Here is a 26,668-nt window from a genome sequence, read left to right as displayed (position 1 = left end):
TGAAGAATGGATTTATGTCTATATGAGTTTCAGCCATTAGATTGAGAGCAGTGTGGTGGGACACGTGTGATTTAAACTTAAAAAAAAAAAAAGAACCTTTAATGCAGTAGACTATTTGAGGTCACCCAAAAGTCATGTTGAAATTCCGAGCTCTGGAGCTTAGGAGTTGGAGGAGTGTCCTATAAAAGATACTCCAGGAGCTCTTGGCAAGGGCCAAATAAATTTATTAAAAACATCTGCTGGGAAGACAACTGCCATTACAAGAAAAGGGAAAATGCTGTATTAAAAAATAATGTATATGAACAATGCTATTCTATGTTTCTTCAAATTGCATGGATAAAAGAAATAAGCATATATAATAAAGCACTGTAAAGCTGGCCTTCCCCTTGCTATAACTCATAAATAAATGAATATAGCTTTATATTTCTATTGTCTCACAATCTCTCCCATCTCTACCACTGATACAAAGATTACATGGAGATATGCCTATACCAAATCTAAAAATAAAGCTAGTTCTACACAAAATGCGTATCATTCAATTTACTATATTAGTTTTACAAAGCCATTAAAGTGTTGAGCATGTCACTGTGCATGTAAAGATTTATGAAGTCAATTTAACTAATTTTTCAAATAGAGGTATCTTTAATAAACCTGATTAATAGTCATTTGGTAGCCACCTTACTTTAAAAACAAAAAAGCACTATGGAAACATTGATGCTTTTAGCTGTCAGCAGGGATTCTGTTTTCCCTTCTCTAGGTAATGATTTCCTAAGCCCCTGGAAACAAAGAAAAGCCAGGATGCTGTTCACATTCTACCACTGTGAACCCTGTTTGAAATGCTTGGGTTGTTTGTCCTCACACTAAACGCGGGCAGTTCCTCGAGTTCTCTTTGACTTGCCACGGGACAGAGTGAAGGAGCTCAGTGCATATTTGAGGCAAGAATGAGTCAAGCGATGATGAGTAGGCACAAATTTACAGCCCAGAAATGGAGTAAACTCAAGGAAACTGTCAGTCAACTACTTTCTTCTTAGCTCTAGAGGAAACAGAGCTTTGGATGCTAAAGTGAGTCTCCTTCTACAGCTCTCAGTGCCACAAGACCCTGAACCCAATGTTCCAAGAGCCTCCTTTTTATTAACTACTGTCATGTCTGATCATTCCCCAAATTCTCCCCTCCAAGACTCTCATATTTGTCCTGGTTATACACTGCTCTAGTTTGAGGAATGATCATCTAAATTTTGAAGAGAAGAAGATAAGCACCTGTAATGCTGACTTAGAAGTCATTACTTTACAATCTAGCCACTTGATACCTGAGGCCTAGAAACTGTGGCAATGACTTGTCTATGAGCTAAGCAGTGACAGTGACCTGCCTGTCAGCTAACCAATAGCAGATGTCAGTACCTTGTTTTCTCTTAGTTCTGGGTTAGTGGCCTTTGCATGTTTTTAAAATCACTGTAAGATTAAATTACAACTTTGTTTATTTGGGAACAGAGGATAAGTTCTGCGAGGGCAGGGACTGTCTATTCTTCACCTTATCCACTGAACTAAATGAACAAACAAACAACAACAAAAACAAAACCCCACATGTTTTCTTTTCATGTTTGCCTTTTGTTGATTCAGAGTCTATTTCTTTTCTTCCTTCCTTGAAACAAAGACAATACACAGAAGATGAGCAACTTTGACTTGGTTTCTAAAGCATTTAGAGACTACTTCCTCTGGACAATCCCTTACAATAAGGCAAGGTCGAATACTAGATGTGTGATGGAATAACCAAAGCTACTATCGTTTGCAAGAGACACCTAAGCCCTATAAACAATCCAGCTTCCTCAGCTTTTAGCAGCTGCAGAGAGAAAGCCTGAAAGTATTAATCATTAAACCCACATTATCTGACCATCAGCTACAATGGGAGCAACAGGTCATAAGTACAACCCATGGCTCAGAAAGTGCTTTGTTTTGAAATCACAGGAATGGAAAAATTCCCTTTAAGCCCCTGACTTTCTGGGAAGATTGTCAACTGTTAAGATAATCACTGTTTCCGTTCAAAACGATAACTTGGTTTAGATTCCAGAAAAAGCATAGTATATAAAATGATTATAATGCAATAAGAAGGGCCTCACTTACAGGAAGCTTGGCATGAGACCCCGCCTACAAAGACGTAGAGCATGGTTTCCACATGGTACACATCCTCCAGCAATAGGGATCACACTGCAGTAGCACAGGAGAGCCAAGGTTCTTGCCTCTCTTCTTTGCCCTTCATTAGCCATGTGAGCCAAGGAAAATCACTTAGCCTGTGGCATTTCTCTTCATTCTTGTGCAAGTATAGATTAGGAAGTGTGAACAACTTAAGAAGGCCTTGCCTTCTTGCTCTAAAGAGCAACATTTATAACTAAAACCTAAGTAGAGTGGACTCTAAATATCAGGAAAATTCACCACAATACTAATAATAACCCCAGAGAGCCACTCTCTCCCAGAAATAATAAGACCTGGAAGAAAAGCCAGGAAATCCATCTCACTTCATTTTCTATCTTCTCTCCCCACTTACACCTCATGGTAAATCCAGCTATAAGACATTTTTATAGCTGTTTTAAATATAAAACTTTATTTGTCTTACCAATATTTCTTTTTACTTTAATCTTAGTCTATTCACAGACTAAAGGAAAGCTATGAATTTCCTTAACTGTGTCTAATTTGGAATTCTGTATTTCCAAGTACTTCAGTTAACAAGAAGAGAAAACAAGTATCTTTCCCATTCTGAAGTACAAGAAAAATATCAAAAAGAAGTGAGAAGAGGAATGTCTAATTACATTATTTCCTCAGACACCTGACACGACAGTGCAGGTGACAGATCTGTTGAAAAGCAATCAGTTCACAAATGACTTGTGTTTTGAAATTTCCATTATTTGGTAAAAATCATATTTACAAGACACAAAGAATGGGGATATTTGGGGACAACCAGAGCTTTTACCAATTATCCAAGAAAAAGCAATGTCAAAGAATTTTCTTCAAAAGGTCTCATTCCCTTCCCCTGGATTACTCTCATAGTACCTGTTATCCATCCATGTGGAGATAAACTCTACCCTTCTCCACTGAACTTCACAATCTCATTACTAATGTGAGTATCATGTGATGTTTTAATATTTTGTCTGTGTATCCTTCTAAACACTAAGTCTTGGGAAGTTACTAGTCTTTAAACACTGCTAGTAAAAGCTTCTCAGGGGCTGGAGAGAGGGCTCAGTGGGTAACATGCTTGATATGCAAACACAAGGATCAGGGATCAGATCTCCAGGACCTGCCTGAAAGCTGTTGTCGCACACATCTGTAAGCCCAAAACTGGGTTGATGGAATCAGGTTGGTGGCTTGTTGGGCAGCACTGACCATGTGGGGCACCAGAGTCAGTGAGAGACGGTGTTTCAAAGAATAAGGTAGAGTGTGATGAGGAAGACACCTCATCAACCTCTGATCTCCACCCCACAGGTGAATGCAAATGTACATACATCACACACGCATACACAAAAGCTTCCTAACATATATCACTATAACTGTGAGGGATGCAGCATCAGTGTATTAACAGCTCACATTATTTGCCTATTGTAATGTGCCTGGCTGTCAATAATGAAGGCCAACAGAGGACATTCCTTACTTCCTTAATCTTCTCAAGTAGGTCTTGACAGGGTTTCTTTCTTAGGGTTTCTATTATCCTGGTACAACACCGTGACCCAAAGCAATTTGTGGCAGAAAGGGTTTATTTCTTCTTACACTTCCAGGTAATAGTCTATTTTGAAGGGAAATCAGGGTAGGTAGCAACTCAAAGTAGGAACTAATGTAGACGCCATTAAAGAGGTCTGCTTATTGGTTTAGGCTTCATGGTTTCTTCAACTTTTCTCAGAGTGCCCAGGTCCATCAAGCTCATGGCTGGTACCTCCCACAGTGATATACGTAACCTTATACATTACTCACAAATGAAGAAAGTGCCCTAAAGGTGTACCCATAAGCTGGGGAAGCATTTTCTCAACTGACGTTTCTTGTTCTCTTCTCAAAAGACTCTAGTTTGTATCAATTTGACACAAAACTAGCCGGCACCAAATCTATTTGGCAATCAGGTAAGTATTAATTCTCTGCAGGCTGAGAGAGAGTTTAGAACATTTATAATTCTAAGAAATTCATTGAAATCCTAGGTTCTCTTGGGCTCTTTAGTGGCCTAATCAATTATTTACATATCTACATACCGCAGGTGTATCTGAACTGATATCCTTTTGATTATAAGTTAACTTATTTGGAATGTATTAATTAACTAAGTTAATAGTTTACTAAGTTAATAATAAACCACTAGATTGTGTCAAACCCAAATCCAAGAATATCATTAGATAGCATCTGAATTTCACAGAGAGACTTACAATCTTTGCTGTAATCCACCTACTTTATACTCCCACCAACATATTTGGCAAATGACCTCATTTTTAACTTTTTCTTTTTGTTCTGTGACTTTAAAACATATGTCTAAAATGTAATAATAGACCCTTACCATAGAATGTGTCATTCAGAGAAACCTGAATTCATGTTCCCACGCGACAGGCATATATATATATATATTTAGCTCCCGATGAACTATTCTCCTTTTATTTTGGGGACAAGATCTTTTCATGTGTCAGAAATTTGGTTTATCAATTATTTGCCATTTGCCTTCATTTCCCTCTCTAGAAAGTGGCAAAGGTAAAGGATTTTAGGATTTATACATCCTCTAGAGGAAGTGAGTCTCTGTCCAAAGGGAGAACACCATTGACATCAAATGAAGGATAGGAGTCTGTTTGACTGTGTGAGGCCAGACCAGAGCAAAGCTTTGTACATGCAAAACCCCTTTAACGAGGATGCAAGTACGTGGGACTAATGGTAAAAAAAAGTTGAAGAACTTTAATACAAATATACTTGTAGAAAGAGGAAAAATTTACCTCTCAAAATCATACATTTCTAATTACAATCTTCATTTGATAAAAAAAACTACAAATAATTTGTTTGATGAGTTGAAAATGTTAGGAACTTGACTGTTTTGTCAAATTTATGAGGGTGTATGCAAAATTATTAGCTGTCCTTCAGCTAACTTGCAACATCTACAAACTTTGTTACTGTTGATGTTTTATATTTCATAAAACTAGCAAGACATAACTTTCATAACTAGCAAGACAAATAGATTTTCTTCTAAATGAATGGGTGCATGTGTTTCACCAGTTGAGTGTATTTAATTTAAAGTCTTTAATCTAACATGTTAATGAATCTTGAACCTTACTTTAATATCACAAAACTGTTCAGAGAGCTTCAGATTTGGAGCATTTCAGATCAGGTACATAACCCACACTGATGAGCCTCCATGGGATTTTTAAGTAAAACTAAGGCAAACAAGAGCATTCATTCTCAAGTGCAGTTAAAGGAAGTTTTGCAATTGCAAAGCTAAATCAACTCATGGCTTAGGAAACTGAATTAACTGGTTTCATCAGAAGCCATATTCGGATATAAAGTTAATTAAAAGATCCATATACAGCTCAAGAAACCGAAGCTCATGTAGTAATTGAAGACACATTATGGTAGAAATAGGGGGCAAGTAGCAGAAGGGATCCAAATAACCAGCACAACTTCTTTTGGAAAGAAGACCAGTTTTAATTACTTACAATTACTTCTTTCCACAAACGTGTCTCCTAGCAGCCAGGTAAATGAGTCCTACTTACCACTCTTATGAAAGCACTGAGATATATTGAGCTCAGATAAATAGACCATGTTTAACAAATTTGGTCCTTGCCTCAAAAGAAAGGAGGAAGAAATCAAGTGGCTTTTTTTTTTTTTTTTTTGGAATGCAGGACCATACTATATAGTGTAGGCAATGTACCAATGTTGGCTTCAGCCTCTACAAATGTGTGCCACCATACTTGGCCTTCCTCTCTTTGCTAAAGTAGAAAGACCATGACCATTCCTTTTCTGTATCCCTAAATCCATCCTGCAGCCCATAAATAATTAATAACAGCTTGTGGGTAAAGATTGTGAAAGATTGGACATTTGTTAGTTTTACCTTGGTTTCGAACAGGGCTAACAAAATTGATGCCACGGACGTTTCTCCAGTCCCAAGATTCTGGCAAACTTAAAATTTGTTGCTGTATTTCATCAGTTATCGGGGCAGGTTTGGGCCTAGAATAGAAATGTATATTTAATACCAATAAAATCTGTACTTAAAAGATGGTCTCCTCACCTCTGACTCTTAGGGCCTGAGAACCAAACAACCCTTGTCCCTTGAGTGGTATGATGTGGCGATTACACAATGTTTCATTTGCGTAACTCTGCTGCATAAAAAGCTTTCAGTTACTGTAGATTTTCAGGACATAGTCACTTTTCCTTGTACAGTGAAAGCTACTTTTCATATGCTCAAATAGTTACCTTCTCTTACTTGTCAGATGTTCATCAGGAAGCAAGATACACATTTAGGATATTTATTACAAGGTCTAAATAAAACATGGAACTAATGTGTTTGACTCAAGAGGTAGTGAGGGTTTCACAATATATGATATTCTGCAAAGAACTTTAAGGTCACAGTTTATGCTTATGAAAATAGGCATGCTCATATCTATTTCCAGGAGTTTTGACAAAAGTTCAATGTAATAATAAGAACAATGATGATAACAATATAATAACTCAAAAATGATGACCTATCTGTAAATGGCAGCAATGATAATCATCACCATCATCATACATGTCACTAGAGGTACTAAATAAGATACTGGCAATCTGAAATATGTTTCTGTCACTAACTAGACGTTGAAATGATAACGTCCATCTTCCGTCTATCCTACACAGCAGAGAACTTGGCCACAACATACATACTAAAGAAAATGAAAGTGGGGATGCCAGGTTATAAGAGCACAAACAAAAGGAGAAAGGAGTTTAGCAGCACTAACATGAGAATTAGAAACATTTTTCCGATATTATGTATCGGGTTGTAAGGCCTTGCTTGGGCTTCAGTGTTTTAGCCACCCATTGAAATGTCTGCATCGGAGAGCTGCTCAGAAGTGATGTCTGCTTATGATTTCAGCAGTTCCTGGTTTCCAGCAGTTCTTAAGCCTTAGCTTAAGGATATTTGAGACTTTCTACTACGCAACTAGATATTTACAGCAGAATCAACTCTTATACAAAAATTCTACTGGAGATCAAGTAGCCAGAGTTCCAAATCTAATTTAATATTTCCTTCTGTGTGTGACTCCCATCTTTATCTCTGTGGCGCTCTGGTGATAATAATAGCTTTCTGTAAAGCAGAGATTGGTGTGTGGATAGAGTCTAAGAGAAAAAGAGTCCCCCTAAAAACAAAGCATGTAGCATATGACAAAACTGTAGTGTGAAACTCACACTCTCAGACAGAAGAAGCTCTTGTCTCCATTGCTAATTCTTTCTGCTTCAGATTTCTGTTAAATAGGTATCAGTTTTCCATCATTGACACATTAAGACCCTGATTCATGAATCCAGGAAGGGGATGTTGTGATGTACTCCTTGTCCCAGTTTAAATAAACCAGAGTAGATTAAGCACTAAAAGCCCCTTAGAACAGGCTTTGAGAAGTATTATACAATATTATTTTGAGAAAAGGGATGTTATTAGTCAGAAAAGAAAAGAGCCATACTGTCCCATAGTTAAATATTTCTATCAAATTGGGTTCATTTGTTCACTGAGAAAAAAAAAACGAGAGATGTATCTCAGCTAGATTAAAGAACTGCGTCATTGTGTGGCTTATTTCAATCATAAAACATTAAAACATTCTATAGCTAACCAGGAATTAACCTTTGAATGCTCTGAAACTTGGAGAATACTTAGAGAAAATAATCATCCTAAATAATTTAACAACCCCTATTGATCTTTAGCTCCCTTCTTTTTAACCATGATGGTTTCTCCTAAAGAAAACTTTGGCATCACAGGAGTACCCTTGGACACACAACAAATGCTAAGGAACCACAAGTCCACTCCTAGGCCTAGCTGCGGTTCTAGAAAGATAATGCAGATTACTCAAATTCTTACTCAGAGAATTACAAAATTATATATATATATATATATATATATATATTTCCAAAAGCAGGAAGATGCCAGGAGGTTACAAACGAAAGATGCCAAGTGCTCCAAAAGCTGTGGCTAGGAAGGAATGAGTAAGAAATAAGGAATTATTTTTCCTGCACCTTAAAACACCCAGATTTTCAGACTTTTTTTCAGTGGCAAATCTAACAGTTACTATGAGCAAGCTGAGAGATACCCAGGGGAGCAGAAGTAGTGGTATAAAATGGGAGCAAAATGATAGATAAAGTTTTCAAGAATGTTTATCATAGTTTTTAGAAAGAAGTCAAGTAGAAAACACAGCGAGGGCGCTCGCTTTGGCAGCCCATATACTAAAATTGGAAAACACAGACATGGGCCTGTTCTTGCTATTTATATTACCTGGAATAGCAAGGAGAAGTCTAATTATAAGATGGTGGTCAGTAACAGCCATAGCTGGGGATAGGAAAGTAAACTGGGGACATTTGAAAGAATGGCTTGACATTACAGAGAAAAGAAAAACAAATATGAATGAAAAGAGGAGAGACAGGATGTGAACCAAGAGCATAGGGAAGACCCCAAAATATGACTTGGACAATATGCATAAATATGAAGGAAGGTGAAAGAAAAAAAAGACAACAGCAATAACACCCATTAAATCGGGATGACTAGTAAAAAGTTGGGACATCCAGGTGGGGCCAGTGTGGAGGGAGGATGACCTTTAGTACTGAAGTTCTTACTTGTGACAAGGAGAGGCACTGTATTACCTTAGGATCCTTCCGCTGTGGCCACTTCTCCTTATCAAATCTCGTATGCTCAGTTTCTCATATTCTTCATAGGTGGTTGCAGTCCAAGACTTCTGAACAGAATTGATGGCCTTCACAAAGTTGTGGTTGTGACTGTAGAGCCTTTCAGAATATCTGCCAACACCAAAGGGACATAGTTTCAGAGGTAGTCTTTCCAGGTAAAACTAGTCTCCAGTAAAACTGATAGCCATCCTGTATGGCAAAGTTGGGAGTGGTATAGTCTTTCAAGAACACAGTTGGGGGGTTGGGGACTTAGCTCAGTGGTAGAGCACTTGCCTAGCAAGCGCAAGGCCCTTGGTTCGGTCCCCAGCTCCGAAAAAAAGAAAAGGAAAAAAAAAAAGAACACAGTTGGGAACAAAGGAAAGCTGAAAACTGTTATGGGCTTTACATATAATTTCTTTTTAAAGCCAGGTTTATCTTTGTAGTTGGCATGAGAGTATTATCTTTTCTGCATCCCCATCTTCTTTATTTTATTTTATATTTTTGAAACAGGATTTGGTCTCAAAAACATCATGTATCCAGAAATGGCTTTGTACTTCTGTTTCTAAGTCTCTCCTTCCTAAGTAATAGGATTACAGGCACTGCCAGGCTATGTGGCCCTTTCAAAGTGCACTTTTATAATCTGTTTATGAACTAAGCAAGTATACGTATACACATCTTATAAATAACCAATTACTAAGTATTATTTCATAAAGGGGTTTTATACCCTTATTACTAAAAAACAGTATTAGCAGAAATATCTGAGAACTCAATTCAGATCACCGAAATCAGACTCTGAAATAAGTTCTTCGTGTGTTCACAAAAACATTTGCATGAGAATCATTTGTCAACTTTGTGTGAAATATTTGGCCATGAATGTAAAAACAACACGTAAAGCTCATGCTTACAAAAATTGTTAATTATTCAATAAATTCCAACATTTGTCAAACCTGCATGTCAATGCCCAGCAATTGTAGAAGTAACTGTGTACTCCCATGGTAAAGCACTCTAGAGCTGGAGTGAATATAACTAACTCACTATTACATTTTTGAGAAGCATTGGTTCCTACTTTCCTTGCTTAATCATAAAAGCTAGGAGAGCCTCGGTAATAGGCATTACCCTAACAACAGGATGCCGTCACAGCTCTTAAGTGCTATTTTTAGTCCTTAAGAATCAAGAAGTTTCAAAAAGATCAGGTCAGTCAACATTTTAGTCTGGATGTGTGGGCTCATGAAACCATGCCCCTAGCTGAAAGCTACTGGCTGGAGAGTTGACCAGCTATGGTGGAAAATCACACAGTCACATGTATATAAGCAACTTAAATTGGAGCTAGTGAGTTATAAAGAGGAATGGGGAAAAAGAAATTTGGAGAGATCATGGGAGAGTGGTCCAGGAGATGCTGGAGTGGGTGAGTAGAGGGTAGATATAAGAAGAATACATATACATACATGAAATTCTCAAAGAATAATATAAATAAAATAAAATAATGTAATGATATCAGATAACAGCTCACTCAAGAGCTGGAAGAGGTCTTAATTTAATCTCAAATGTTTATTTTAAGAGTAAGATATTGCAGGGAGATTTTTCATTCATTGGTGCAGTGATTTAACTTCAAATGTTTATTTTAAAGATAAGGTATTTCAGGGAGATTCGTTATTCAGTAGGCAGTGCCTGAAAGGTTCAATCAGGCTCACCAGTACAAAGTACACCAGAAAGAATGCAAGGTGAACTGCTTCTGCGAACCACAGCACCTAAGTCTACTTAAAGACTGAACTCAAAAGGAAGGGTTGAATCAGTCTCCATTTTGGTTAGCACATTAAGGACCAAGATTAAGTCATTTTTCCCATCCTGTCTTCCATGAGCTCTCTGCTACAGGCATTCCCTGCCAGTATTACTTGGGTTGAATGTTTAGTTCATGTGCACTTTTAGTGGCTTTTTCAACTAAACAAAATGGGAAAGAAAATCATACTTATTGATCTCCCTCTTGCAAATAATGACTCTGAGAATTCTTGTTTTTATGGTTCCTTATTGCAGATACCTGAATGAAAGGAGTAACTGCACATTATAGGCTGAATTTTATCCCTTGGAAAGGTGAGGGAGAAATATCATAATTATATTATAATCTTTAAAAGAAAATATGAAAAAGCCATACTTAAAACCCTTCCCTCCTATATTTTAGCCTGAGATTATATTTAGAAATAGGGCTTTAGAGAGTTAATAAAGTTCAAAGGAGGTCATCAGTGTGGGCTCTGGTCTAGTTTTACTAGGGTCCTGAGATGAATAGGTTAGGATACTGCAGGCAAGTCCAAGTGAGGATGCAGTGAGGAGGAGGAAGTAGCATCAAGCCGGGAAGAAATCATGTTCTAGCATTCAAAGCCCAGAACAAAAGCTGCCCTTTAGGCTACCCAGTCTGCATGGTTTCTATGTGAGAGCCCAAGCAAATAAAACACTGCAGAAATACCAAGGACTTTCATTTCAGTTGCTTTTTATGTTTGCAGTTTGCTGAGTTTAACTGGACACTAGTTGTAGCATCATCATAAGCATGTATTATGGAAGTCATCACTATACCACAGCCAATGAAATAATTTTTTCTTTACTAGTAATTTGCTATTTGTATAGTTCCTTTGATCATGTTCTTGAAGCACTCCCTAGTTCACTGAAATGTGTTGAAATATTACTTTGTCAATTTAGTCAGTCCACATCCATTTCCAGTATAGTTAATATTTTATATTAACACAGCTATGTCCAACTTATATAACACAGCAAAATTACAATTTCTAAAAATAAACACACACTCATACCACACACACCATTATGCAAAGCTAAATGGATGTATCCCTTGTCACAACTCACTTTTCCTGGAGACCTCCAAGGTGTGCCACATTCACATAAACCTTCTCAGAGTGATTTGCCATCTTCTTGCCAACAAAGCAAGCCCAGTTCCGGCCCAGGACATCATGGACCCACCCTGTCATGGTCTCATGGCAGTAACTGATGGCTCTGCTGCCTTTGACTTCATACTGCAACCAAGAAAGAAAATAAAAGACCGATTACACCTGTGCACAGCTCTCAATTCTGTGTCCTTAGCTCCTATTTATGCTGAAGATGCATTGTGGCCCTTTGCCAACCAAAATAAAGACTTCGCTTTAGCTGATGATGTTTTGATAGTTATTCTGGAGATCAGAGAAACTAGTTTTTCTAGGATTAGATTGTTGGCCACCAAACAAAATGTACTTCTAGGAATGAAAGAATGGCCATGGGAAAAAACTCACATTTTTAAAGCAATTATCACACACAAGGCATTTTGCATTCAATTCTCACAATCAGTCTATGAAGAAGTCATAACTGTCCTGTTGTATTTCTGGTGGTTTTTCAGCTTCAGGGTATCTTCCTGAAATCCACAGGGCTGTCAAGTGGCAGGAACAGAATTTTCCTCCTCTGCATTTTGTTGGGAGAGGCTCCCATCAGTAGAGTATAAGAACAGACAATATTTCTGTATAACTGAACAAAATCCTCTTTTCGCTACTAGTCTCCTGGTGTATTAGAATATGCCCATTATGACACAACTTAAATATTGGCTACACTTCATTTCAGTAATATCACCCTTTACATGTTTCTGTGTTACCCATGAAAAAACACTGCACTGACAGACCCAGGTTTGAATTCAGACACATTGGCTCTAGAGCCCCATGACTTTCATGCAGTGACATCTCATTGATGAGGAGGACATAACCAGAATGAGCAGGAGGGACGGAGGCAGAAGGAAGGAAGGCACTGCATCGGCATAAGTTAGATTTGAAGGAAATTCTACCACACCTTATTTTTTGTAGAACACCAGGAAAAAAAGAAATTATACTCAGAAGTATAACGCTGGGACTCAGTGATCCAGTGCAAGTTGATAAGCTTGTCCGCAATGGCCAAACACAAATACTTCAGGCTTTGTGGTGTCAGTGCTTAATGTGTCTGTTGGACTCTGGCACACTTAGTCAGGTTAAGGTAATAAATACATATTTTGACACAATTATTTCCAACTCACAATGTACTTATCAAGAGCTTAGTCAAGTTGAGACATATACATATTAAAGAACAAATAATTTCTGTGATCAGTAGACTAAATGTTGGTGATTTTATACCATCTGCTAAGATGATCCAGGAAGGCCTTGGGAGAACCACTGACTCTTTTAAGTCTGTAGATTGGAAAGCAGTCTTAATATTTTAAGAGCCCTGAAAATTTCCTTAGAGCAGAGTGTCTCTCTGTGACTCCATATCTCTCTATAGCAATATTATGCTGCTGTATAATACAAAAAGAATAGAAAAAAGGCCTAAAAGGTTTCAAATATGAAAATTGAGAATATTTTTATTAATCCATAATATTTTGCATAATTAGTGAGTTTTCTAAGAAAGGGTGAGTTGATCAAGGCTCAGGAAATCTGGGAAATGTGCTTCACAGTACACAACACTTTTCTTGGACTCTGGGAGGCATAGCCAGCTATTAATATTAAGATATCGTATTCAACTGCTTTTGTACCACAAAGGCAGAAACTTCCTTATTTTATAAACAATGTACAGATTCCTTAGCGATCCTAGTTCTCAAGACAACACAGAAATATACTCTCAGAGGGCAGAAATGAAAGATCGATAAAAGGTCTAGTTTGTTAAGCTAGAGTTTAATATGAAGCACTCCTTCAACCAAACACTGTCCTCTATACTGGACAGTGTTTCTTCATATATTGCTTCTTCAAAAACAGCTGGAGCAGAAAATGACACAGGGAGAGAAGTCTAGCAGCTACAGAGCAAAGGCTAAACGTCTCAATGATGCTTCCATCTCTGTTATCCCGACCTCACAATAACCTCTTGGGATAAGGAGAAATACTTCTTTAATGTGGTACCGGTGGTCCTGCAAAGAGTGAGAATGGGCAGAGTTTCACAGCTAACACTTGTTGCTTGTTGTTCCTTTTAAATCCAATAGATGCTCTAAAAATACTGCAGATAAGCTGTCTCAGGAGAGTTTCATACTGTGGCTTATTCTAACTCTGCCATTCTTGCTAAGGGCATATTACTGCAGAGCAGAGGTCAAGAAATTTTGAGGTTTGGAATGTACAGATAGGTGCCAGCTCTGAAGCTTTGGGCTTGTATGTTCCTGGGTCAGTGTCATCCATTTGTACATTCATTGCATTGTTAAAATGAAATTGATTGTAATATATTCCATATCACACACTGTTTATGTGTCCTCCCTCAGGTAACCTTTATGATTATTCCTCCCATAAAAACATAAGCATTGTGTAAATAAGAGTTTTTTCTGTTTACTTAATATCTAAGGAACTTTCTGGCAGCAGGAAGCAAGTAATTATTAAATGAATGAATGAGAAAAGAATAAATAAAGAACACGATTACTAAGAATGATTTTAATGATTCTGTACAGAAAATGTACAGAATTAGTAATTAATAGCAGCATTATAATGACAAGCTATGCAAGAGTCAAGAAAGCACACAAGGTGTGTGCATGTGTGCGTGTGTCTTCCAAAATGCCCATTCTACTCTCCAAGCCTGTTTCATGATATGAATTCAGGCTCACCAGAAGTCCCAAATCCATGTAGAACTTTCAACCTGTACAATCTCATATCTGTGCTTCTATATAAAATTAACAAAGTCTGATAAATAATTGTTATTGCAAACATTTTAATTTATATACCACAGAGTATTTTAAAAATCTACAAGTTGCTTACTGTAACCCATATCCTATAAGTAAGGTAAAACTAGCATTTGCAATGACTTCTGATGCATTAAATTCATGGAATCATCTTCTCCTTTAAAACTGTATTTGTATTATTCTATAGCTAGAAAAATCTAAGTATTCTTTTGTTAACTTGACGTCACCCTACGAGAAGCAGGACAGGGTGACACAGATAGAGAAGACATATACAGTGAGGTCCAAAGAGGTAGAAATGTGACATTAATTAGGTTAGCTCAAAGGTCAAGAGCTAGAAATCTTAACCTGAAGGACCTTTCCAGGGTGAATTTATTACTTCCTTGATTAGAAAGTTCTCAGAGAGACTCTTCCAGATACAGTTAATGCATACATTTTTGTGAGGATTAAAAGACTGATGAAATCCTGGCCACATTATCCAGCAATAAATGTTGTCAATTTATTTCTCCAAAATAATTTTTTCCATTTATATAAACATTGGTCTCTAAAATCTGGTTTGCACAGTGAAGACAATTTAAGTTTTCATTTACTTTTGCCAATTCCTACTGCAAAAAAAGAAGAGACCGCTACAATCGGAAGACCTCCTAACATGTAGCTCTTAAGTTCTGAGAACTGCGGTTCCAGGCGTTCTGCTTCTTCAAAGTTCCCATTAAGTTGTCACATATTCTCCAATATCCTTAACTCCATTCCAACCACCACCATCACTATCATGGTTTCATCAACTCTACTAGACCTACCTAGTAATATTGACCTGCTGGTAATATCTTTCAATTTATCCTATAACTTTTCCTCCCAAGACCTGGAGGTCCCACCTGTATCTTCCACCCAGCAATTGGCCCTGGCTTTCTTTACTGATAGATAAAGAACCAATTGGGGAACAGGACCTTAGCATCAGAACTGCCCCCTACATGATACTTTAAAGATTTTTTAAAATTAATTAATGTCTTTCTACTGCTTCTCTGGATACACTGTACAGCAAATATGTAAATGCTTATTTCATCTAGTACACTGGTCAGGAGACACCAAAAGTTTTGCTTTTTAAGTTCCAGTTCTGTTACTTCCCATTCATGAAGTTTTGAACAAGCAACAGTTAGAAGGCTCTGTATTTTTAACTGAAATGGGCGAGATATTTATGACTGATCCTACTTTCCCTGATTAATAATAGTGAAGTTTAAAGAGCTTTAAAAGTTTAAAAATGCACCCCCAAAGTAACAACATAAGCATATATAAACATTTGTAAAGGCAAGAGAAAAGTAGAAAATACATCACTCTTGTCTTGAAGGTATTTATGTAACAACCTTGTTTAACACTTTTCTATGCAATCAGACAACTGACTCTTTGTTTCAAATTATTAAGTGAGCTGTCTTTTTATTTCAAAGACTGCTAGTGGTAGACACCCAAGTCATAGCCCTCTAGAAGCAAATGTAGGCAGTAAGATATCAATAGTGGTTGTGGAAACAAGATTATAATAAGTTTTCATTATTAACCATATTTTCTTTAAATGACTTATTACAATATACACTGTTCATTTAATCATTGAATATATCATATGCATAATAACATTATTAGAGTGGTACAACCATTTAGTTTTAAAACTTATCTGTACAAATCATAGAATAAATAAAGATATGGACATCTAAGCCTCCTTTTCAGAGCAGTACCTGAGAGATGTTTCAGGTGTGAGTGATAAACACATCTATGGAACTTTATGGATGGAACTTTATGCCATTTGAGCAACACTCAAATCTGGGGAAGGGACACTGAACTTTTTGCCTCCCCACACCCCCTTTGTCTCAATAGCAACATCAATGCAGACTAAAGCACTCCATTGGCTGTTATGTTTATAGTGTCCAGAAAGTGTTAAGAAACAAGGCTAATGTGACCAGATTCACATTTGGCTAAATACCTTCAAACTACCATAGCTTTCTCAGAAAGAAGCCAACTTCCTTAATTCTGTTCCAAGAATAAGCATCATTCTGCCTATTAACAAGACTAAACAGTTTATTTTAAAAGTTGAATTCTAATCAAATGCAAAGCTGCCAGGAAGTTGCAACCAAATGATACATTTTAAATAAAAAATATTGACATTTAGATTCAAATACAAGAATGGAAGATATTAAACTTGATTACTACCTATGCTTGAAGACACTTGATTTAGTTAAAATATACATTCCAAAAATAGCTAAAAACAAAACAAATCAAAAAAAGAAAACTACGATTTACCACTCAGCAAAGTGGTCAGCATTCTTGGGCTCATTCTCAGTTCCTGGTTCACAAAGTCTCAACTAAGAGGTTGGAAGAAAACCTGAAAATTCATTCAACTATTAATTAGCTTCAATTTCTTCTTATGCTTAGCAGCTATGGAGCATAACCTATCCTCTTCAGGGCATTCAAGGTACTTAAAAAACCAGACCCAGGAACCACTGTGGTTAGAAAATTCTCTATTTTCCTCAGGCACCAATAGCCCCCAAAGCTATAACTTTACTACTTTAAGGTCAGGCTGTTTTTTTCTTTTTCTTTCTCTTTTCTTTTTCTTTGCTTTTCTTTTTTCTTTTCTTTATTCTTTTCTTTTGGCTTTATAAGTGCAAGAAGTTTAAGGCATAATGAACACATACACAAAATGAGTCTGATCTCTTTTGTATTAAGTCATTTAACAAATGTTCCGAGAGCCTGCCATAGCCTCTAAGGGCGCAATGGTAAAAACATTCTAGTGACATTAATAATAAAAACAATACCACAACAAGGTATTTTTCAAGCTTCTTTCTTACAAACTTATTTATTAAACCCATTTTTTATGCTATTTGACACATATTACATGAAACGCAGGCAATACAGTATTTTCTAATACAAAGTCAATAATCCTTCTTCTTACAAAGCAGAATACACATAGGCAATTATGACGAACAGCGCTAAGTACCAGTGTACTGGAAGTCCTTCTGGCACATATCTATTATTTTGTACCCACTAATTTGCACTCATAAACATTTATACACCAAATTACACAGAGGAACACAATTTAGATTAAAATATTTTCCAGAGCAAGTATCTCTCTCTCTCTCTCTCTCTCTCTCTCTCTCTCTCTCTCTCTGTGTGTGTGTGTGTGTGTGTGTGTGTGTGTCCAACAGCATTTTTAGACCTTGAAAATCAACTTTAAAATATATAACTCTTTAAGGGCAAGAAACTTGAAACTATTCTTAGAATAAAGAACAAAAAGATATACTGCCATCCCTGGTGAATGTTTCTAGAGCTCAAGAAAAGTGATGCTTTGGGTGTTGGTTTGAATGAGAGTGCTCCCTCTCCCCAATAGATTCATAGAATTAAATATTGCCTCCACCTTGGTAGAATTGTTTGGGAAGGATTAGAAAGTGTGTGCTGTTGGAGGAGGTATGTCCTTAGAGAGGGGCTTTGAGGCTTCAGAGGCTACAGGATTCCCACTTAGCTCTCTCTACCTAGTACTTGTAGTTGACGATGTGAGCTCTAAGCGACCTTTCACTCCTCCATCATGGACTTTAACCCTCTGAAACTGTAAGCCAAATCAAATACTTTCTTCGATAAGCCTTCTTAGTAAGTCTTTAAGTGTTCAGTCTTAAGTGTTTTATTACTTGTAAAAAGTCTGCAGAAAGAGGAGTGTACTTTACTTTCCCAGACCTATTAAGTACTATTTGCATTAGGTATTAAAGGCAAAGAAAGGAAAGCAGATGTTCATCCTGGAAGATAAAGACAACAGACCATTCCTTACAAGTACAACCTAGATGTACCTACAGAGGACAAGGGGAATTATTAATGGACTCTCTCTCTCACCAGTGAAATGACAAATGCATCCTAGAGAAGACTATCAGAGGCAGGATAGGAAACAAAATCACTAAATAAGTAAATCTGACATGGCATAAAACAGTGATTATGATTCAGACCCAAAATCTTCTAAGCTAACTGGGTCACAGGAGTAAAGCAGAGTGGATGACATGGACTAGGTACACACGCCTTTTATGTTTTCCAAGTCAGCTGGAAACCAAGTGAGAAGGAAATGACTCTGCTGCTTAGCAGGAAAAAGCTAGGAGATAGCTATCAGGCTGAACAATAGTGCAATTAAAGAAAGTCAATTTCACAAGGGATTTCATTGGGGTTTATACTGAAGTTTTAATGCTTGGTTCCCAGTGTGGGGGACTGCTAAGGGGAAAGCCAAGTTAATGTTATCTGCTGAGTGCAAGAACTCTGGCTAAAAGCAAGAAAATGCGTGGACTCAGTGGTAAGGAAACATACAACTGGAAAGGTGCTTTCTTAAGACTTCAGTAACAGACAATGCAATATACACTCTACCATCCCACTGAACTAATATTCATGACGCTTCTGTGCTGGAATGTATCCCCTCCCCCCAAAACAAAAATACCCAAATGTGGTTCTATAAACCATTTATTTTGTTGATATAACTTTCCTTTTATTTTTTTTAGCTCCAATGAAGTCTTTAGGCTTAAAAGATTAGAATGGCCATTTTCTAGTCAGAAACTGTTGGGAGCTTCAGCATTATGGGTGACTAACCATTGCTAACTGTAAAATGAGACTAGTTCCATCAGCTTTACAGGGCTTTCAGATTCCTAGTATGTCAAGTTCTTAGCAAAAGGCTAGCACCTAACTTGAAAACCAAAATGAAGAAACAGAAGAGGAAAAGAGAACAGAAAAGAGAATAAAAAACCAAAAAGTATTAACCACACCATCTTTTCTGACTGGGAGCACTGTGGATTTACTGTCTGAAAGGTACATCTTTTAACGTATGGCTAAGAAAGCATCATTCCTCCTTCTATATGGTGTACACAGGACCATCTTCCCTCCAGTAATTAATATCTTTCCATCTCATGTCATCTCAAGCCTTGGGAGTATCTCAAAGTAATTTTTAAAAGTGAAGGCACCCAGGAAGAGGCAAATTAACTGTGAGTAAAATTTTCAGTGTGACAAAACACAGAAAAGAAAAAAAAAGGTCACAAAATCAAAAACCCAAATCCTGTCCAGTTCAGAGAAACTATTTTAACACCACAGTATTCAAATAGGAAAAAAACAAAAACAAAAACAAAACAAAACCAAAAAAGAACACTCAATGTGCTATAAATTGTCCCCACTAATTGCTGAAGCCCCCCTGAGACTTCATCTCTTCCACAATGTGTGTCTTTTATTCTGTGCAGTTTCTGGCTGTTCACATTCCACAGTGGTGATTAGAGTTTTCCAAGGAGTCCTTCAGGAGGGCAGCTGCCTTGGAGGTAGGTCACCAGGACTCCTCTGCATTTTACATGCAAACAGATTCCAGAAGGGATTGTAGCTGCATGGCCTCTGCTAGCTGCTAGAGGTAGATCCAACCGTTTGCCTCTTAAGCCAAAGTTTGTTCTTGGCTGTGGTTTTTAAAGAGCCTCTCAACAGATGGTCTATTTAATAACTACAAAACAAAAACTAGCGTTACAGGAAGCAAAGGTCACACCATCTTTTATCACTTTATCACAGGAGCCCTGTTAATTAAATTTAAAAAAAAAAGCAATACCGGCACTAATAAATTAGGCATTGGTAGCTTTTTTAAGTTATTAAAGACATTCACATAAAATTGCTACTGAGCTCAATACTTAAAAAAAAAAAGAGTATTATGCATGCAGGCAGCATGCTTGCAAAGCACATGCATCTGAAAGTGACTGCTTCTCTATAAAGCTAATGCAATTTTAAAGTATTCTGAAGCAACAAGCTAAATTCTAGGACCTTAGACCCATGCTGTGTCTCCTTTTTATCATCTTTCAGGGATTAGTAACCAAGAAAAAGAAGGGCAAGGAGAAACAATGCGATTTCAAAACATGATGACGTTTAAGACATCCCATAGATTTTATTTGCTCATCATCCATTATTTCCATCAAATTTTATGTGAGTAGTAATTACCATATTTATTCTGAAAATATGAAATGAATGAGCCAGAGGGATCTTTCTTTTTCCAGTCAACATTCTATGCCTTGAGTAGAAGCCATGTTAAAAAAGATGCATGACCACCTGGTGACATGTGACTAGCATGCCAATTCATTTTGAAAGAGTCACATTCTCTCTAAAAGGTAGAAACACTGTGACCTCAGTCTTGCACCTTTGACCCATAGGTCCTGTACATGTTCATGTGACAGTAAATGCTGCTTGGATATATGTCTCAGTGCTAGGATAGATACTATACATGGTTCTCCCTTGAAGAAGTCTTTGAGAAAAAGAGTAAGCAAGCTAAGACAGCGTAGTAATTACACAACTGTGAATTGTATGTTAGCCAAACTTTGCCAGGTTAGTCTTCTCCCGTTTGGGTTCACGTCTTCTAAGGTTATATTTATGACAGTTGGGATTTAGTGGTACAATCACAACACATGAGACTGGAACGTTACATAAAACAGCAGAGAGGTTAAAGGTAGCAGAAATGCAAGCTCAAGCAAGAATGCATAGAAAATTAAGAATCTATGCATTCTCCCTTTCTCTGAGGAATAAATAGGCACTGGTATATGGCAACAGGGCAAGAGAAAGCTGGCTTAACAATGAAGATAAAGATATTTCAATTGTGCTCACCCAGTTTGTTCCTCAGATGTGGCAAATCATACATTCCCACAGTTCCCAGCTGCATGAACAACTGACTGATAAAATCAGTGACATCCTATGAAGAGTTTACAGTGGTAAACTGAGTCATGACAAAATTTATCAGTAAGATCAATAAGAAAACATAAGTGGGGCATAAATCAAGATGCTTTTGATACCAAAAGTCTTAAAAAGAAACCTCAAGTTTTAAAACATAAATCTTATGTTTAATATACAAAGTATATATTTTTAAATGCACATCTACTGCAAAAACAATCCTTCTAAAATTATGTTATCTTAAAAATAATCCCAGAAGGAAGGGAGAAAATTAGTGCACAGTTCTCAATACCCTTTCCTGAGGAAACACAAATGACATTTCTGGTTGTGATGAAGAGTTTGAAACTTGCAAATTGCTAGCATGCAAGCTATGGAATTAAAAACCAGACATTGTTGGACAAGTTGTTTTATAAAGCCTGCGGTGGTGGTCTCTTTATTACTGTTACTTGTCAATTTATGATGCAATTAAGACTGGAGAGCCCAAAAAGGAGCTCAACAATCAGAAAATTCAGCTTGACTATCACCAAATAAAAGGCAAAGCTCTAACAAGGGTCAATGAGATAGGTCAGTGGGCAAAGGTGATTACTGCCAAACCTGAAGACCTGAGTTTAATCCCCAGAACCCACATTGTGGAGGGAAAAAAACATGGGTTCCCTTCTATAGGTCACCTTCTGAGTACAGAAGCTATGGCTCACAAATACCTCCCCAAACCCCACCACTATCCACAACTCCCACAAATAAAAACTATAATACAAATATTTAGCTATAATAAGTATTTTCCTCTCTATTTTTTCACCCTTTGAGTAACTGCCTGTAAGGCAAGATGAGGTTCTTTTCTACCCTTCTCTTCTCCAAGGCTTCAGAGGAGATAAATTGAGAAAAAGTGAGGGATTTGTAACTTGTTCTCCTTGAAGACATTGTTTGAAGCTTACTTTGTTTATATGACTTCCTCTGGACTGTTCGGCTGAGGATGTCTTCCAGTGGAAATTTATATAGCTTTTCATAAAAATTGATGAAGGGACATAAAAACACAAGGAAGGAGAAAGTGATCACTTACCACTGATCACATAAAGTCAAACATGATTTCAGCCCTATATATTCTACCTGGTTTTGTTGCATTGGTTTTGTTTTGTTTTTATAAGAGGCCAGCTGCTTTTTAATATGCAGATACTTCAAAGAGGTATACAAGCGCCACAGGGACAAGGAGAGGCATATGATCGCTGTCATTAGAGAGCCCTATGTTTTCAAAGTACATTTCCAAGAAGTTTCCATTTTGTCACAAGCCTAATTATTCTCTTCTCTTTTTACAGGAAGTTGTAAAGGCTTAGATCTCTGCCTGGATGGGACTGCAGGTCAGAGATCTCCTTAAACAATAAGGAAAAAGAGAACCTTTAAAAATATATAGTCACTAGTTTTCTGTTCAACTTGAACTATGTAAGCTTGAAGGCATATACAACTCCACAGACAGACTAGTCCTAGTTCAACCTACCATATTTTAAGTAATTAAAAGCTAAGTTTTTCTTCATTTTTTTTAATGTTTAGGAACCTTAAAGTCATGAAACATATTAATCTTTCAGCTAAGCCTGAATAAGATGTAAATAAAGCAAGGCATCAGCAAAGACACTGACATTAGTCACCCCCAAGCCAAGCCCGGATGCAGAGAATGAAGGGGAGGCGATGTCTACTAAGATATAAGATACAGAAGGAATACATGATGAGCATTCAACATATGCACCACCTACGGAAGAAACTGTTATCAGGCAGGATAACAGTTAGGAATCCGAGAAAAATACATCTCACGAGTGTAATGCGAAGCCCATGACCTTAGGTGTGTTAATGAAAAGACCTGGAACTCCAACTGTTTTCTAGAATAAAGGATGGAACTAAAATGGCGGATGCATACAGTAAAACTTGATTGGATATTTAAGAAATAGTTGGGGTGAGTAAATTTAGTTGATATAGGACCTTTAAAATTGATGCTATTTATCTATTTTTAAGCCAGGACTGTTGGCCACACATGTAACCCCAGTACGTAAAAGACTAGGACAGGATTTCAAGTTCAAGGTTAGCCTGGACCGCATATCAAGATCTTGTCTTAAAAATACAAAAGAAATGAAGGCCCAATTTTAAACACCAGTTGAAAAGACACATTCTATGCCACTAGAAAAAAGTCTATGTGCTTTATTCAATGGAAATGTTTATTTTCTCTTGAGTCACATATTCTTTGAAATATGGTTTCCCAGAACTGTAGGAAATACCCTCATGCTTGTGGTAAAATTCACCTAGACTTAGGTTAACAAAGTCACCCAAAGAACTCGATTCTCCTTTTATGTAAAGTCATTTCACTTTATACTTTTCTATAAAATTGTAAACACTTTCATCTCTTACTGTTGATGTATTTGCTATTAAAATGTGTTATTTGTTTATTTGCTTATTTATAAGTATAGGTGGATATGTGTGTAATGCTACATGTCTCGATAACTTCGTGGATTTCCATCTACATTTCATGGCCTTGAGGCTCTATCTCAGGTCACCAGGTCTGCAGCCAACTTTGCAAACTGTCATCTGGAACTACCTGATTACATTAAAACATGTTTCAGAAATAAAAACAATCTTATATATACATTGTTGTGTTACCTTTATCACCAGCCAAATAAACCACATTGCTTAATTTTTCTGCAGTAAAAGAAAGCTTGGTTTTCTAGAACCTAATCATTCTGGAAAAAGGCCACTTTATAAGCATACACGTGTGTGTGTGTGTGTGTGTGTGTGTGTGTGTGTGTGTGTGTTGAAACCCTATTCCTACTTAATGGTAGAATAATCATTTGTCTAATAGTATCCAGAATGGTGTACAAGACCACTGCTTAATTATTTCCTAGTCATTTACATATACATTATCTTTCCTCTAAACTTGAAAACGCATTTACCTGTCTTTGCTTTAAAATTAGTTCTTTCCACCGAATGTGATTAATACCCTGCTGATCTGGCAAAATATTCAAATAATTTGGAAAGAAATCTACTGTGTACACCAATTCTTCATTCCTCTGTCAGTTACTCCCCCATCCCTCATGATAAATACTGTGCAAAATAGCCTTATTTCTGATTATTATGCCTCTTATAATTAATAGTGATTTTATTTTTTTCACGAGTATTTTACAGACCAGATAAATGGGAAGTTTCGTTTTCTAAGACAAGTATATAAATTATTTATTCATCTATTTTTATCCCGTTCCCAACTTTTTAATGATTTGTTCAACTTATTTCCAAACTGAGTTCAAGATCTATTCCATTCATTCTTTTTTTTTCCTTTTTCTTCTTCTTTTTGAGCAAATACCAAGTAAGTATTTTTTGTGTGTCAATAAAGATAGGGGAAGAAGAAAACCACGGACAGTTAATGATGGCACATCTCAGAGCTCATAATGTAAACTAAGTATCTTTTTCTGTCCATGATTGTCATTTACAAATTTGATGTGAAGGCCAAGAAAGGAATGTGGCTGTTAAAAAACTCTTATCCTGAACAGAAGCTGAACAAAGACAACAACAATGAATGTGTTAGAGTGCTCTAGGGAAAGGCTATGAGGCTTCAACTCTAAACAATTAACTACAAGCAACTAAGGAATTCTGAGACGGGAAATCAGTGAAGAGCACACCAGTTGGTTATCCAATACCAAATTGTCAGGCCTCAAAACACACCATATATACTTATGAACGTGTGTGTATTAAGGAATAAAAAACAGAGGCCATAAATTTGAGGAGAAAGGAAGGGTTATAGGAGGGTTTGAGAAGGGAAAAGGGAAGGGGGAAATTGTGTACTTCAAAAACATAGAAACAAAAAAAACAACGTAGGCCCATTCAAATACACACCGAGAACTAAATTCAGACTGAATACGCCCACCATCTCCATCAGGTAACTGAAACTTGAGATTCAGATACCGTTAGGATGGATTTTAGTACAGTGCTTGGCTTGGAGTTGATAGTAAACATAACAACTAGTTACATCATACGGGCTCCTAACTAATAATAAGACAAACACTGATTCTTACTAGCTGGCTAGGGACCAGATGGGAATTGAGTCACCCTCTCGATCTCTTCGTTTTATTTATTTTATATTAAAGAGAGGTCTGTATTCAAATATCTCTGGAAGTTATTCTAAGAAATATGTTTGGCTCAGAATCCTACATCCTTGGGATAAATCAAGTCATATGGGAAATCAAACTCAGAGGTCAGGCCGTCTAGTATCATTTTTAACAGATGTATTCCCAAGTTTCCCAGAAGTGTCTATAAATGGTCTATTCTTACCAGATGCACCAGGGGACTACAAAGATTATGAAAAACTCTGTGTACATTTTTCTATGTTTAATGAGAAACAGCTGCTTCAGATGCCATTTACTTGAACCATTTAATACTAAGCCTATAGCAAAAGTTTCAGCTCCTCCATGAGGACGAACACATGGGAGCCACAGAATCCAGACAGGCCCACCCATTTTAACCCAGAGAATGCTTGCATGCGAGCACTGTGCCTTGACAATGGTTCTATACTCAGTCAGAGAAGTAAAATTCCAGTCATGGAGGTTAGCGGGTCATTTGCTTACATCAGCCCTAGGAGCATAATGACTTTTATGAATTCTATTTCCCTTTCTACTTTAACCAAATAAATTATTCACATCACCATATGTAATACATTTTAATACTCCAATGAGTCCTTCAGGCCAGTCTGTCTGAGCCAACAGGACATGATTAGAAGAACAGAATGAACTTTAGAAAATGAAACGTATCATCTACTTATTTTTCCTATAGATTCACTACAAAGCCAACGAGTAAGGGAACATTTAACAGTATGTAATATAGGAAATAAGAATTTTTTATAGATAACAAAATATATAACACTGAACTATACATTTTTAAATGAACAAACTTACTAAAAAGTTTAATTTTTAAATGTCAAATTTACAATAGTTGACTTGTCTTAGAAAGGCTCGTGTCTGTTCAGGTTATGTTCATGGTCTAAAAGGAACACTCCAGAGGTTCCCAATCGGGAGAAATTTTAGATAAGAAATGACTACAAACAGAAACTAACCTTGAAAAACGCAAACCACTTGTAGTCATTCAACACAATCTCAAAGCCTTGGTTGTAAATGAGGGTGAAATACCCAGAATTGCCCACTTCATCATAGGCAGTATCCAACTTCTTCAGGTGTATCACTACCTTTTCTTCTGTTGGTTCTAAAGAAAACAAAATGGATAACAAATAAAAGTTAACAGGACACTCAAGGAGAGTACATCTCCTCAATAAGGTACTTTCCGACCTTGCAACCTAACTGGGATTCATGATTTTGTTCATGAAAAAAAAAAATCAGTCTCTCCTGGACCTGATAAGACAGACCTTTAATTATAAATTCAGCACTGGGAATAAGGATATGGGCAAATTTCTGGGAGACTAGCCTGGACTAAATAGTAAATTCTAGGCTCTCTGGGGATACATAGTGAGACTCTGCCTAAAAA

General features: G+C 36.9%; 1 protein-coding gene across 2 annotated transcripts in view; it reads right to left on the bottom strand.

The window, feature by feature from the left end:
- The window catches only part of Ctsc (cathepsin C), a 31,571-nt gene that overhangs the window by 2,421 nt on the left and 2,482 nt on the right, over positions 1-26,668 (bottom strand). The window contains exons 2-5 of one of the 2 annotated variants that reach the window (NM_017097.2): positions 26,244-26,389; positions 11,686-11,852; positions 8,815-8,967; positions 6,053-6,168 (exon numbers count right to left, since the gene is read on the bottom strand). In NM_017097.2, the coding sequence (NP_058793.1) occupies positions 6,053-6,168; positions 8,815-8,967; positions 11,686-11,852; positions 26,244-26,389 (582 nt within the window). Of the gene's footprint in view, positions 1-6,052; positions 6,169-8,814; positions 8,968-11,685; positions 11,853-17,284; positions 19,962-21,103; positions 21,189-26,243; positions 26,390-26,668 lie in introns of those variants that run through there. The other variant, XM_008759637.4, reaches the window with a different exon arrangement.

This window comes from Rattus norvegicus, chromosome 1 (assembly GCF_036323735.1).
Source record: "Rattus norvegicus strain BN/NHsdMcwi chromosome 1, GRCr8, whole genome shotgun sequence".
Classification (NCBI taxonomy): Eukaryota; Metazoa; Chordata; class Mammalia; order Rodentia; family Muridae; genus Rattus; species Rattus norvegicus.
Note: the sequence above shows the minus strand (reverse complement) of the source record. Positions and strands in the feature narration are given on the sequence as shown.